The following is a 16,900-nucleotide window of genomic DNA, read 5'->3' as shown; positions in this document are numbered from 1 at the left end:
TATATATATATATATTTTTTTTTTTTTTTTTTTTTGAGAAAACTTGGAATACAGTCAACTCTCATTATAGTGAACTCAACTACAACTGAAAAAGTCCGACCAAAGCTTTGACATTTCTACTATGCTAAAGGAAATTTATTATAACAAATACATCTCTGTGCCCCATAAGTTTGTTATGGTGCAAGTCTCTTGAACAAAACACACAAACTTTAGTGTTTGCACTATTATAATGAAAATTTGGCCTAAGTTAAGCCACTGCACACTCAGCTTTAAACATAAGCTAAAAAATAAACCTAATATCATTTCCAAAGAAAATTTAAAGACTATTTATAAATATCACACAGAATTATTATTAATATGGGCAACACCAAGGAGTCCTTAGATTCATCGATGGAGGCCCTAAACATCTTGTCAAGAACTACCCAACATTTGTGAAATTATCATACTTTGCTTTGAACTCATTCACAGTCTTGGCACCCAGAACAGACTCTGGCAACCTATTCCACTCATTCGCTGCTTTCCAAGGAAAAAAACTAGTTCTAACATCCTTGCTAACTACACTCTTACTCACTTTCCATGGATGGTCCCCTAGTTCTCTCACCATCTGAAAAATGTAATCTGAATTAATCTTGTAAAATCCCCTCAGTAATTTGAATGTCTCAATCATATCACCCCTTTTTTGCCTATCAACCAGTTTCTGTAATCCACAAATCTTGAACCTGTTCTTGTAAGGTTCATTCCATAGATTTGCCACCATCTTGATCAGCATCTCTGGATCCTCTCGAACTCCTCCCCATCACCAAGAAATTCTGGCACTCAAATCTGCACAAGCAGTCAAGATGGGTCTTATCAAGGCTCGATAAAGAGGAACAATAACTTGCTTGTCTCTGCTGGTCAGAGTATTCTTCAGTAAACAAGTGATCTGATGAGCTGCTTTTAGCTACTTTTGCTGTGTGCTCACTAAACTTTCACTCCCTTTCCACTAACACTCCCAGGTCTCTGGCTTCGTCAATTTCCTGGAGTACAGTTCCATTAATGTAGTATACTACTGATAATCTCTTCATCCCAAAATGCATAACCTTACACTTTGCCACATTAAACTGACATCCATTCTGCTTTGCCCAGTATGTCAATATATTCAAATCATCCTGCAAAATTTTGACATCATGTGTATTAACTATTGCTCTACCCAACTTTACATCATCAGCAAATAACTGAAATACTATCTCCATCTTTTCCATCCCCTGGTCTATAGCAGCATCCAACTGTATATTTTGTTCTGCTGACCTCACTCTTACACCAGATAGCCTCAAATGTGCTATTTTCCACTGTCTTGCAGTCAAACATCTACTCTCTTTGGTTGCAGTTCATTGGCTATCATCAATAACACTCCTTCCCCCCCCCATTCTTTTCTCTCTCTATCCTCCCTGAACACACTATACCCTTTATATTGTATCCCACTAACTATATTATCTTCTGTTTGCCATGTTTCACTAATGCCAATGATCTTTGGCTGGGATGAGCCGACTAATGCCAAAAATTCTTTCTGTTTGTTCCTAATGCTTCTGGGATTAGTGTACATAAAGTGTACAAGTCCCTTAGGGCCACCACTATCATAACCCTTTATACTAACTATCCCATTCTGTTTATTACCAGTGGTACTAACTTAGGCATATTATACACATTCTTACTTAACTACCTCACTGATGCCGCCAACTCTGCATTCTTTACATCAGTGAAATTATTCTTTCTTTCAACACTTTTACTCTCACTTTCAATTGTCACATTTAATCTCCCTTTCAGTGCTTTCTGGCGTTACATCACAATTTTCAGTCATATTCTGAGTACCATCCACTACTTTCATCTCGCCACCTAAAACACACTTTTGATCCTCGTGCAGTGCAATGTCTGCGGAATGTGTGCATTACTGAAGTTCAGCATACTCAGTACAGCATGTGAACAATGTTGTAAAACTTGTGCAAGAACTTTTCTTTATTCCGTTAACTTTTCTGATGTGTTGTATCTCTTTATCAGCAGATTTTTTTATTTTAAATATTTTAATTCTAGCCATCTTATTGGATTGGATCTAAACCAAAAACACATGCAATTGGATTAGAACTTGAATCATCTACATATTTTGAAGAGGAACCTGTTGGTGAAACACCTGGTGTTATAATAGCTCGCGTTACAAAGGTACTTTTTTAAATTTAATATATAATACATTTCTTTTGTGTACTTAAAGTAAACCTGCTAAAAGAAGGTTTTATTAAACAGCCAGCACTTGTGATCCAGAACATTAGGGATCAATAGAATACTTCGTTATAAGGATTCTATGATAAACACGACGATAAATATTCCTTAAAAGAGTATTGTTGTTATGAAACTTTGGTCAGAGCTGTTTCCGTAGTTTGTTATGGTGACTTCGTACAAAAATACTTTCTACAAGAAGACAATATTAATGAGAAAGATCCCCATTTTACCTATCCCATTGTCTTTTCCTTTGATTAAATGATTTTCAGAAGATTAATAGATTTTTACCAAGTATTGTTGTCACTTAATTAACAAGAGCCCATGTCTGTACTGTCCATAATGCCAAATAGAATGAAGATGTGAAATTTGTAATTCATATTGTAATACAGGCTTATATAATACGTAAGTGCCTCCGTAGCACAGCTGGAAGAACAACGGTACATTGCACCCTTCGATTGGAAAAGGCCTAAGTTCGATTCTCGTTGTGACTGGAGGAAAATTTATATGGATTTTTTTTCAATTGAAGGTGAGTTAGCCAATTTTATACAGAGATAGCAGGGTTTTTTCTCCTGGAAACCCGTGGTTTTTCATCCTGCATACAGATAAATAGACCCTTCAGAACACACGCAATTTACAGACAAAAAATACTAGCGGTGGTGGTGGGCAGTAGATGGAATTGATGTCGATGATGGTAGTGGAGATTTGGTGTAGTGGTGGAAACAGGGAGTTGTAGTGTAGGTGTCCTCCCTCGATGACTCCTTGGAGGCGTCATGAAATAAAAATACAGCAGGCGCTGCTTATTGTGATCACTTTAGGATAGTTGCTTTTTGATAACAATAACTGGCTGTGATAGCATCAAGCAAAGGATATAAAAAAAGTGCATAATTTATTTCAGTTTATTTGTTATGAACATAATTTATTCTTATAAACAACTTTTTAATAAGCAGCCATATAAAATTTATTTTAAAAACTTATCTAGTGTTGTCTGTCATGTTTGAATATAGTAGTTCATGAATAAATTGCTCATACTCATAATGCCTTTTGAAGTTTGTTCTGTGTTGCACACCATGAAAGTATTCTTCAGCTTTGCGTTTCTGGGCATTGGTTGGAGGAGTTTCTAAAATTTGTTCTCCCATACTTACTTTTATTAGGTTCACTTTTTTATTTTTTTTTATTAGGTTCATATTTCTGACACTGTCATTGTAGCCAACCCTTCAATGTTGTTATCAATATCCAACCAATTTTCAAATTCTTCTTTTGAAATACCATCTGGGGTTTTATCAGAAATTTCATTTGTAAGATATTCAAGTTCTTTGGAAGAAGGAGTTTCAGAGTTTGTTTTAAAAAAATCCACCTTTTTGGAAGCAGTTTTCAATAGTTTCTGAGACTTGCTTCCGTGTTATTGCTATCAGATGCAATTCATCAAGGAGGAAAATCTTATTTGCAATCACTCGTATCAGATTTGTTTATTATATAATCACGTTGAGCTATAATTCTCGCACGAACTTCCCTGCAATAATAAGCTTTAAAAGTTCATATGATGCCTTGGTCACATGGCTGAATTAACAATGTAATGCAGTGCAGTTGCTACTAACAAGACAATGTTTCCTTTTAATTTAAGATCCACTTAATTAAACAATTGTTGCAAATGGTTTTAGTCATTGAAGCATTTGCACTAGAACAGTAGTCAACAGGCAAACTTTTGACACCTTTAAAACATTGAGGTTTTTACTTTTTCCAATCATCAGGAACTCTTGTTTCTCACCTTTCATATTAGCACAACGAAGAACTGTCACTTTTTCTTTTGAAGATTTAAATCCTTTAGTACTTTTATTTTTAAACAAATAAGTATGCTCAGGCATTGCATGAAAATAGTCCTGTTTTGTCTGCATTGTAAATATTCTCACGAGAATATTCAGTAATAAATTTTGGCATTCAGTATAAATCCATGCATCAGCTTATAAAAAAATATGCACTTTTTTTCTTCACCACGAATACACTTGTACACAATATTCTCTCAATTTTTCCACCTGTTAAACCATCCATCAGTTGCAGTGAAATTTTCTTTGCCCATTGTTTATTCAAGTTCTGCTTTTTGATGCATCAAAGGCTCATTAATCAAAGCATTCTTTTCATGAACATGACTAAACCAAGTTTTTAATGGTGACTCAACTTGAGTATCCTTACCAGATGGGACTCTCTTCCGATCCATGTTCCCATTAATAAGAGCTGAAGTTTCAATGTTTGATCTGTTTTTTAAGATCACAAGAGTGATTGTGAAATTTTTAAATGTAGCTGCACTTTGCTGATTCATTTTGAGCAGCTTATCATAGCACTCCAAAATTCTTTATTTTTCTTGAATAGATAAATCTTTGTTTTTTTACTTACTTCTGCCATGATGCTAAGGACTGTTTTAACAAGCACTTAGTCAAATTCACTTACTGAAAGAGAGCATGAAAATAAACTCAAAAAAATCACAATTCGACTGTATTTATGCCCACCTGCATTTGCCTTGAAGATATGAGATTTATGGAAGATTAACACAAAAGTCATACTTTGACAAATGTTCTTTGTCAAGTTTTCTCCTGATTAACCCTTAAAGTTCTTAATTCTAAGATTACAAAGGCTAAACATTCACAGATTTTAATAACAATAACCGGAACTTTGATTATAATAGGTGGATTATTTTTAATTAATTTTAAATGGTGTGTGTTTTGGAACTGACTGATTTTGATAACAATAGCTGATTGATATTATTTGTGTTCACAATAAGTGGATTCTGTAATAATAATAATAAAAGCTTATTCTCCATATATCCATGGCAATTTCAGTTCTCTTTATCTACATTAATCATCTAATGTAGGTAAATATCACTGCCACAATACAGTAATGAAAAATGATTTTGATTACTTACAAAAAATCTTTATAAGATTTTTTGGCTATATGTATTATTTTCTACATCTATGCAGATGCCAAGGATTCATTGCAGGAGGTCCATGCTAACCATTGTTCATGCAGTACCCATCATACCTCTTCATCAAGTCACTCACTGGTCGAGCATCCATCACCAACTTTGGTAATCATAAGAATGCTTACACTATGAACACCAGAAGAAAATAGTTTATTCAAATTGACATTATTTCACTGAATTCCTAACTAGCATCTTCTGAGCACAAATTACATCTATTGAAAAAAACACAGCACTCAGATTGTAGAAACAATTCACACTGTAATTGTTTTAAAAAAAAATTCCTTTTGCAGCCTGTCATGCCTGTCAGCATACATCAGATAGTGTAACAGAAAAATGAAGTCTTCTAAAATGAAAACTTACCAGATTAATTGCGTCTCTATAGCACAATTGGAAGAATGTCAGTATGTTGTGCCCTTTGGTTGGAAAGTCCTAAGTTAGACTCTTGTTGTAATGGGAGGAATCTTTATGTGGTTTTTTAATTGAAGGTAAGTTAGTCAATCTCATATGGAGGTAGCAAGGCTTTTTCTCCCTAAGACTCAGGTTTTTCATCCCACATACAGGCAAATCAGCCTTCAGGACACACACAATTTACAGACCAAAAATACTAGTAGCGGTGGTGGTGGAAGCCAGTAGATGGCATTGGGGTAGATGATGGAGAAAAATGGAAGTGGTGGAGATGGAGCTATAGAGTAGGTGTCCTCCTTCATTGAGTTTTTGGACTCCTTGGGTGGAGTCCAAAATAATAAAAAAAATAATATACAATCAAACTCATACCCTACCAATATAGTGAACTCATTTAACTATAAGTTGCTACCATTGTAAGGTTGCAACTTACAGTTCTTGTTGCATTTTAAGATCTGTAGATTACACAGTTCTGTTTTTCTGAACATTGCTTTCCCATCCATCTGTTGCAAATGCTCTGAGACCACTGATTAATTTGTTTTTAATTTTCCTGTTCATACTTTAATTTTTATCTACTCTCTCACTTTTTGATTTCACATAAAACTAAACTCAAATGCATGTTGCATTTATGTAACTTTAGGTAGAAAGCAAAGTAAGTAATTTATTATGTTCATGCTGATGCCTCCCTAGATGGACTTAGTTTCTTAGATAAAACAGACAAGAATAATACACACATAAAATAAAAATTACAGCTCTGACATTATTATGTAGTATAAAACTGGTTTAAAAAAAAGAAAAAAAATCTATGTAGCATCTTAACCTGGAATAAATAATTACTCTACCATGATTTGTACACAGGATCTCTCTTCTTTTTTTAATATAAAGGACCATACACAGATTAAATTTCTTATTTATGTGCTCTTAAAAATATAGTATATTTTTAAATTAGATTTGTTATCATCAAATTCCTGATATGTATTCTCAGGAGGATAGGCTGTTCAGAATATTATGATAGTACTACAGCAGTGAACAAATTAATCAGAACAAGCCTAATTTTCATCAAGTTTTTGGTTTTGGTTCAATTCACAATAATTTTGGGTTTGGTTTTAGTTTACTATTTTCAATTTTAGTTCACTATTTTGTTTAAGTGATGCATGTTTAACTTGCTGGGATGTTTATTAATAGTGTTGTGCCTTTTTAGTAGTGTAAACAAGTTGAAATTTGTATTGTTTTATTTATTTTGTGTATCCACAAAATTGATAATACATCTTCAAGGAAACGTTCAAAAATATATACTCTTTCTCAGCACACATTCATGACTCAGACAAATTGCCAATGAGTGTGATGTTTGTTTGGATACTGTTATTGTGATTTTAAAGAGGTTTAGGGAGACAGGTACCTTTTTCTCCTGACTGAAAAGGAAAACTACATTTATTAAGATCAATGTTAGAAACATTAATCCCACTAGCTGTCAAGTCTATTTTTAGGAAAAGCAAAATAAACCCAAGATTATCTGCTATAGACTTAAATAAAGACTTGGCAGCTAGTGGGATTAATGTTTCTGATATGACAGTCCATTGAAGATTGTTCGAAGCAGGGAGGACTTCCCATGCACTAAAAAAAAAAAGAAACAACTGTTAACAAAGGCTATGCAGAATAAAAGAGGCACCAGTGGGCAAAAGTAGACAAAGATTTGGACTGTTGAGAAGTGGAAGTAGGGTATTCATTCTCCTTGAACAAAAAAAATGGCCCTCATCTGAGAATATGACCTTCTTCCATTTCTCAACAGTCCAAAGATTTGGATTGTTGAGAGGAAGGCCTTCTCAGCTGCAAATTAGCAGCTGAGAAGGCTTCTTCCGCCCACCTTTAACAAGCTCCTAACACCTAGTTGAAAAGGTGTACTTGATTTCTTTTACACATGGCAGTCCAGGATCACTTGTGCCTGTTGTGATGAAAGTGACCAGTTCATAAAAATATTGGAGAAACGAGTGGTCCCATAGACCCAGAAAGAGAGAGAATTTATCTTCCAACAGGATCTTGCTCCATGCCACTTCAAAAAAAGTAAAATAGTTCCTCAAAAATCACAACACCTATTGCTTCAGTGGCCAGGTAACTCTCCTGACATTACCCAATAGAAAATTTGTGGGCAGTATTGAAAAAGAGACTTGGAAAAGAAAATTAAATTCTGATACAAAGGATAACTTTAATACATTCCATTATAAAGATATGGTTTAGAGATATACAAATAAGAAAAAGGTGTTCCATGTTGGTGGCAAGTCCATGCCTAAGCGAATTAATGAAATAAATTATTAGGTAAAGTTGGAGTTTAATAGTTTAATTTGTACTTATTTTCTTGAAAAATTAAAATTTCTTTAAAATGTGTTTGTTACTGTACATAAAAAGATTGCTTCATTCCTGTTACGGAACATTACAATTTCTGTTGATATTTTTTCTTCATATTAATCTGTTATCTGTGAGGACTCCAGTAGAATATCTTATATTTTAGTTTTCTAAGGCTTTTTTTAGTGTATCAGTCTGCCTAGATCTAGATTCTCTCAACTTCCTGCCAAAAAAACACTGGTTTTGCTGACTTTTTCTTCCCCGTTCTATTTGTGACCATACCACTGGAGATTAACCTTGATAATATGTTCCTAAAAGCTAACAATGTTAAGTTCTTTCTTAATATCCCCCATTTTAATATGATACTGCCATTGATACCATCTTTTAATTCTCCTAATCTTTTTCAGAACTCTCATATCTGTGTTTTCCTGTCTTTGATCAAGTACTTTATTTCTAACCCAACTCTCAGATCGATCCATAAGTTAAAATTAGTTTGAACACTGTCCTGTATACAGCTACTTTAGTGTTTTGACTAATATCTCTCTTATTCCGTATAAATTTATTCAGCAGACTTCCATGCCATACAGCTTTGCTAATTCTTTTGTCTATTTCCATGCTTAATTTGCAATCTTCATTAAAGATTGTGTATAAATAGCTGAGAGGTTTTACTTATTCTATAGGTTCTCCAATCAGAATGCAGTTATAGTTTGCAATGTTCCTGCCTATTTTCATAGTCTTGGTATTGCTGATTTTCATATCAGATTTACTGCAGCATATTGGAGGTTTAATGGAGTATTAACAGCACTAGGAAATGATTAAAAACTAATTTTAATGCTTCCAATATTTTGCCTCACTAAGAAATCTTCAGGTAGTACAAATAACACTTATAGTGCGTACGAGCACACACACACAATGACAACACAATACTTAATGAAACAAATGAGTGACTCAAGTTCTGTCTAGGTGGTATACCCCTCTATGGGCGTCTGTAGGCAGCCTAGGATGTAAACAGGGATCTCAGATTGTTTCCCAGATTTTGAGAAGTTTTATGCATTTGTATTCGTTTAAATTAGGTTGATTTCTGAGTGTAGCTGTAGTCTAAAAACAGTCTTTCCTGTTTAAATTTCACAATGGTGGAGTATGGTGGTTTTCTTCCAGAACATAATGTGAGTTGTATCCAATACATGTTTGCAAGGCCAGATTAACCATAATTGTGATTTCAGATGTAAGATTTGTGTTCCTCTAAATGGATAATGGATGATCTACCAGTCTGTCTGAAATAAGCCAACTTGCAGAAACAGGATACTTTATATACCTGGAGTATATAAAGTGCTCTGTTTATATAAATAGGATACTTTATATACTCCAGGTACTGAGAGAGGAGGGAGCTAATCTTTGATAGAATGGATAAGGGTAGCAAGTTTACGATGGGGCTTAAAAGTTGTATGCGTTACAAGCATTATTTGTACTCCCCTGAAGATTTCTAGTGACTTGGATGAAATATTGGAAGCATTAAAATTAGTTTTTAATTAAAACTTTTCTAGTGCTGTTAATACTCCATTAAACCTCCAATATGATGCCCTTCTAGCACTTCAGCCTTAACACGTGGATACTTGCTGCAGCATTTATTTAATTTAGAGAATCCTGCAGATTTGTACTGGATTTATTTAGGAGCATAACATCTGCTTAAGATAAAGAGCTGAGATTAACATATCCAGTTTTGATATCAGGTTGTATTCTACTTTCCTTCACCATGTGATCATTATGAAGGATGAATAACACTGGAGATAATGTACACCCTTTCTTGCATCAAACCATCTTCCTCTATCTCCTTCAGTTCTTACTACTGACTTGCATCTCTGATATATGGGGGTGTGCTAAAAGTTGAGATAATCACCATGAAGGAATTGACATGTCTTACATATCCTAAAAATATTGTCTTGCTAGGTGGATGTACAAATATGCTGCAAGATGCAACAAAACACTTCTTGTTGTCCTCACTTTCGAAAGGCTGTTTAGGCTGAGCAGATGAGAATTGAACCAGTTTTGCATTATAGCCACCTATCCTGAGGATCTCTCATAATTTTCAAATTTCTGTTTGGCTCCTCGAGTTACTTTTTTGGACTTCAAAAGACACAAACTCTGACCAGGAACCCATTTATATTCACCTTTTATTAGTGCATTGGTTAAGTTTCACTGACCAATTTCGAACTATTGGTTTTCGTCATTGGCGATGTGGAAACATTAGAGTGCAAGAACCCTCTATTCAATACCATGGAAATCCCATGTCAAAGAGTTCACTTATTAGGATAGAACATTCTGACATGGGACTTCCATGGTATTAAATACAGGATTTTTCACTTGTTAGGTTTCTGCCTGGTCTCTGATGAGAACTAAGTTTGAAACAGCTGTCAGGCCAGCTAAACTTGATCAGTTTTTAGTATAACCAAGTGAAAAATCTTTCAACATCCATCTCAAATCCAGAGTATTTTAGTAATAAGGTGTGAACACCTTTGACTACTTTTATATGGAAATATGACTTCTGCATTACTTCAACCTTAGTATCACTTCTGAGTCTGCTCTTAACTGATGAGTCCTCAGTGAAGGGCAAACCTAGTCTTGATAATGGCCCTTCCCATATTGCATAGCACTATACTTGTCCATAAGGATATGTTCTTTACAAGGGTTTACTAAGGCAGTTGATGTGAAATCATTATCTTCTATGTACAAGTAGCCCAGTCGTGAAGTTACTTAATGCACAAACTTTGTTTGCTTATGTTGTTTATTTTTTAACGGTATATATTAGAACACAGAATAATAGTTAGTTAATTATTTATTAACTTATCGCTGATATTTTGCTGGTGTTATAACCAGCATCTTCAGAGCACAAAAACACAGTTTGTCACAATACGTGAAACTATAACAACATGGTGTAATCAACAGACTAGTTAAACAAAATTGTAGCAAAAACACAAAGACTAGAGTCCTGATTTTGGCGCCCTCTATCGAAAAAAAAAAAAAATTGCAGCTATCACATAAGACTAGAGTCCTAAACAGAGAAAAAAACCGGTACTAGTTTTTTCTTAAGATGACTGTCTCCCAGGCAAATTTATACAGCCATATTTGTTGAGATTTGGAGTGTGTTTCAGGGCTTCTGTTGCCTCTAAGAACAATCTCTCCGACTTGTAAGAGCTTCTGTGGAGTACTTTTGTGTTCTTCCAGTTGATCCAGAGCATGGTCTGCTAGGCCCGACTTGCCATAGTGATAATGCCGGATGTATCTTTTGTGTTCACTGATGTGGATGTTCACAGTTCTTCCTGTTTGACCGTAGTAGGCTTGATTACATGAACGGTACTTCGTAGACTCCTGGATGCTGTCCTTGGGTGAACGGATCAGGGTTGCTAATTTGCCACACTGTCTGAATGTGGTACGTAGTTCATGTTTATTAAGAATTCTAGAAATCTTTTTGGATGTGCCTTTAATGTATGGGATGGTGACTGTTTTGTTGTAGTTCTCTGTGGTGGATAGTGGGAGGGATTTCTTAGGAACGTTTAGTATTTTGTTTATCTTATGGGGATTATAGCCATTGGCCAAGAAGGTGTGGTGTAAGTGAGCCAGTTCAGCAGCAAGAGCATTGTCATTAGAACAGATTGCTCTCGCTCTGTGGGTTAGCGTTTTTAAAATGCCATATTGTTGAGAAGGGTGATGGTGTGAAAAGTACTCCACAGAAGCTCTTACAAGTCTGAGAGATTGTTCTTAGAGGCAACAGAAGCCCTGAAACACACTCCAAATCTTAACAAATATGGTTGTATAAATTTGCCTAAAATCTGGGAGACAGTCATCTTAAGAAAAAACTAGTACCGGTTTTTTCCTCTGTTTAGGACTCTAGTCTTATGTGATAGCTGCAATTTTTTATTTTTATTTTTTTCAGATAGAGGGCGCCAAAATCAGGACTCTAGTCTTTGTGTTGCTGCTACAATTTTGTTTAACTAGTCCGTTGATTACACTATGTTGTTATTTATAGTCTCGCGTATTGTGACCAACTGTATTTTTGTGCTCTGAAGATGCTGGTTATAACACCAGCGAAATATCAGCAATAAGTTAATACATAATTATTTACTTATTATTCTGTGTTCTAATATATACTGTTAAAAAATAAACATGCATGACAAACACATAAGTCTGTCCACACGTTTGTTTGCTTATACTTGGATAATGGATGAAACCAAGACAATTTCTTGGCATCCTTTATTTATACATGATCAGTGCACTTAATAAAAGGTGAATATATGGGTTCTGAGTAGAGTTCCTGTATTTTTTTAAGTAGTGCAAGCCAAGGTAACTTCTATGTTAAATGTTATGTTCACATAAACTCTCTAGTAAAATTCCAAAAACTTTTCAAGTTTCAAAGCTATCTTTCTGAAATTTTCATATGGCTCCTCTAAAATGCAAATCAATTTAATATAGCAAATTTGTCTATTTTCTTGAGGGTCATCCCTGCTATAATAACAGTGGTTATTCCTGTGATTAAATATTAAAACATTAATTATATAATTCAACCATATGTTGAAAATGTAAACATAAAAACATGCAAAATATTTTTAGACATACTTTAGGGGAAATCTTCATGTTCTTACACTGTTGATTTAAAAAATTTTTGGAACATAAATTTGGTAGAACAATTTGATAGACACAAACTCATAATCTGAACACATCATCAAATTCCTGACATATATCCTCAAAGGATGTATAGGCTATGATAGTACTACATGAAAAATTTACATCATTACTAACTTTCTATCTACAATTTTTCTCCAAATCAGTCTGCTACCTGTCAAGACTCCAACCAACATTATCAAATCTAATATTTCTATTTTCTAAGGATTTTGTAATCTAATATTTCTATTTTCTTTTTACCGTGTCAATCCACCTATATCTTGGTCTTCCTCTGGGTCTTTTTTCCTGCCAACCTGGCAGAGAACACTTGTTTTGCTGATCTTTCCTCTCCCATTCTGTTTAACTGACCACATGAGACCTCTGCTAACACATTCCTGGATGCTGACAATATCATGTTCTTTCCTAATATTCCTCATTTTTAATATGATATTGCCATTGATGCCATCTGTTCATGCCCCTAGTCTTTCTCAAGACTCTCATATCTGTGGTCTCTAGTCTTTGGTCAAGAGTTTTACTTCTGATCCAGTTCTCAGATGCATAACTTAAAATAGCTTTAAACACTGTATTGTATACAGCTAATTTAGTGTTTTGACTAATTTCTCTTATTCCATATAAATTTATTCAGTTGACTTCCTACCATACCAATTTTGTTGATTCTGTTGTCTGTTTCCATATTTAATTTACCATCTTCACTAAAAATCATGCCTCAGTAGCTGAAATGCAATTGATATTTTTAATGCTTCTGCCTATTTTCAATGTCTTTGCCTTGTTATTGCTGACCTTCATACCATATCTATTACAACAGTTATTCAATTTAGTAAGGGAATCTTGCAGACTCATAGTGATTTATTGAGAAGTATAACACCATCTGCATAAAGCAAAGAGTTGAGATTAACATCTCCAATTTTGATATCTGGTTTAATATCACTTTCCTTCATAATGTGATCCATATAGATAATGAATAACAGAGGGGATAATGTTCATCCTTGTCTGACATCAGATTTAACATTAAACTATCTTCCGGTACTTCTTTCAATAGACTAAAATACACAACGATTATTGAAGAAAAAATGAAAGAGTTTGAGAACAGGAACCAAACCTTGGAAATTCAGTGACAAGTCTTGAAGAAAACCCTGATTGATTCAGCCAGAGAGGCATGTGGTGAGGTTGTCTGCAAGGATAGAAAAATCAGAACTCCATGATGGACACAGGAAGTTAAAGAGGCGGTGAAGGAAAAGAAGAAAGCAAATCAAAAGTTCCTGGCAAATAAGTCGGCTTTTGCGCTTAGAGAATACGGAGACAAATGTAAGAAAGCGAAGCACTGTGTAAAACTAGCTAAACAAAAGTCATAGGAGGACTTTGGCAAGAACAAAGAAAATAAATATCAAGAAGGTGGTAATATATATTCTGGAAGTTGTTGAAGAAGCTTAGAAATGGAGGAAAGAGTGCTGTAAAAGGAGTTAGAGATGATAAAGGTGACAAGATAACTGGAGAAAAAAAAGATATCCTTGAAGTATGGAGTAATTACTTCGAAAAATTGCTAAATGAAACAAGCAGTGATAGCACAGTGGTAAAAAACACTCAACAGGCATACATACAGTCAGGAATACATATCCATACTTGAAGTAGAAAAAGCTATCAAAGGCTTGAAATGTGGAAAGGCAGCAGGAGTAGATGATATTCGACCAGAAATGCTGAAGTATGGTGGTATAAAAGTGTTGCAGTGGTTCCACTGCATAGTTCTGAAGGCCTGGACAGAGGGACGAATTCCCAATGATTGGAGTAGAGCTCTTATAGCACCCATATATAAAAAGGGAAATAAAACTGAATGTGAGAATTACAGAGGTATTTCCCTACTGAGTGTTCCTGGCAAGATCTATGCAAGTATACTTGAGAAACAGTTGAGAAGAATTGTGAAAGAAAAGCTTGGTGAAGAACAAGCTGGATTCAGGCCAAATAGTCTGTCAGGATCAGATCTTCACTTTACGACAAATAGTTGAGAAATCATGGGAATATAACAAAGATCTCTATTTAAGTTTTGTAGATCTGGAAAAGGCATTTGACAAGGTGCCAAGAGAGAGAAGCTATTCAATACACTACAGTTATATGGTGTCAATGGGGCATTATATCATGCAATACTCAGTCTTTGAGTTGTAAGTCAGCAGTTAGAATTGAAGGAAGTACAGGAAGTTGGTTTAATGTTAAAGCTGGTGTGAGACAAGGATGTACATTATCCCCTCTGTTATTCATTATCTATATGGATCACATTATGAAGCAAAGTGGTATTAAACATGATATCAAAATTGGAGATGTTAATATCAGCTCTGCTTTATGTGGACGATGTTATACTTCTAAATAAATCCACTACAAGTCTGCAAGATTCCCTGAATAAATTGAATAACTGTTTGTAATATGGTATGAAGGTCAGCAATAAAAAGAGAAAGACAATGAAAATACGCAGAATCGTTGAAAATGTCAACTGGCTTGTGAACGGAGAATGTGGAACAAGTAAAACATTTCAGCTACTTAGGCACGATTTTTACTGAAGATGGTAAATTAAATATCGAAATAGACAACAGAATCAACAAAGCTGGTATGGCAGGAAGTCAATTGAATAAATTCATATGGAGTAAAAGAGAAATTAATCAGAACACTAAATTAGCTGTATACAAGACAGTGTTCAAACCAGTTTTAACTTATGGATTTGAGAGCTGGGTCAGAAGTTAAACACTTGACCAAAGACTAGAGACTGCAGATATGAGAGTCCTGAGAAAGATTAGAGGTGTGAACAGATGGCATCAATGGCAATATCATATTAAAAACGAGGATATTAAGAAAGAACTTGACGTTTTCAGCATTCAGGAATGCGTTAGTAATGCTAATCTCAGTGGTATGGTCACTTAAATAGAATGGGCGAGGAAAGATTAGCAAAACAAGTGTTCTCTGCCAGGTTTGTAGGAAAACAACCCAGAGGAAGACCAAGATATAGGTGGATTGATACGGTACAAAGTGCCTTAGACGACAGAAATATAAGATCTGATAATATTGTAGTCTTGACAAGTAACAGACTGATCTGGAGGAAAATTGTAGATAGGAAGTTAGTAATGATGTAAATTTTTTCATGTAGTACTACATATCCTGTACTCCCCTTGCGGGTACATGGCAGGAATTTGATGATGATGACGACATTTCATAATAATTTTTCTCAGCATTTTCTGTTTAAAACACCAACTTTCGTTTTGGATGTCACTTCAACTACCTGTCATTCTGAATCATTAACTTTTATTAGACTTATTTCATCTACTTTTCCATTATTTTCTGTCTTTATGGAAATTACTATATCTTTTCACATTCTGTGAGTATATCTATGTCTCACTAATGCCAATAATTTCTGGCAAAAAAAAAAAAAAAAGTAGCTACTAATGTTATATCTATTTCTTTATATTGATGCATCTGTTAGTCTGTCTGGCAGAAATCAGTAAATTTATGTGTAGTTATATTTGTCTATAACTTTTCACTGTTTCAATTGTTTTCAACATTATGATATACCTCTAGTCTTAACACACACATCATTTCATCCCCTCCACAGTTACCCTCTTTAATGATTTACCAAGAAGGAACTGTGCAGTTATTACTTATGTTTCCACTTAATGAAACCCAAATCTAAAGATTTTCATTAATTCCTCTAATTAATCTTCTCTAATTGCTTTCATTTCCATTACTCTAAATTCAGATCCTTTTACATGTAATATTTGCCTTATAAATCAACATACTCAACACTGTTTCTTCAACACAGCCTCTGAGAATAGACCCATTTGCTATCATAACATCTCTCTCTCTCTCTCTGTATTTGTACTGTGGCAACAGCTTCACAGTCTTAACACTCTTCTTTTTCACTTCTTCTAACCGAAGTATGATATCAAGTATCACCATTTTTTACTTGTATTTTATTTTCCTCGTTAGCGAGGTATAGTTTCTTTATTATTCATCAGCAATACATAGACTTCACCGCTGTGACTGGTTGAATTTAAAGGACCCATCTTACTTTTAGAGGGGATGTGAGTTTCACTCTCTGGTGTGAGCCCCCTCCCCCCATGCACTTATTAAAGGTTTTGTGAAGTGACTTGAAAATAGTTTCATGTTTGTCTTTAGATTTGGGTTTTGTGTTTCTGGATTATCTAATGCTTATCTACCTATGGTGTTCTATAGATTTACAGCCTTTTGTGGAATTGATACTTAAAACAGTTAAATGAAGCAAAA

General features: G+C 34.6%; 1 protein-coding gene across 2 annotated transcripts in view; it reads left to right on the top strand.

The window, feature by feature from the left end:
* LOC150099998 (phospholipid-transporting ATPase ABCA3-like) overlaps nt 1-16,900 on the top strand; it is a 728,766-nt gene that overhangs the window by 293,816 nt on the left and 418,050 nt on the right. For both annotated transcript variants that reach the window (XM_090402469.1, XM_090402468.1), the window contains one exon: nt 2,068-2,193. In XM_090402469.1, coding sequence (XP_090258595.1) covers nt 2,068-2,193 — 126 coding nt within the window. The remainder of the gene's footprint in view (nt 1-2,067; nt 2,194-16,900) is intronic.

The sequence above is a fragment of the Typopeltis vanoorti genome, chromosome 13 (genome assembly GCF_054136105.1).
Source record: "Typopeltis vanoorti isolate ZY-2024b chromosome 13, IOZ_Tvanoo_1.0, whole genome shotgun sequence".
Classification (NCBI taxonomy): domain Eukaryota; kingdom Metazoa; phylum Arthropoda; class Arachnida; order Uropygi; family Thelyphonidae; genus Typopeltis; species Typopeltis vanoorti.
This window is presented reverse-complemented; position numbering and strand designations above follow the sequence as displayed.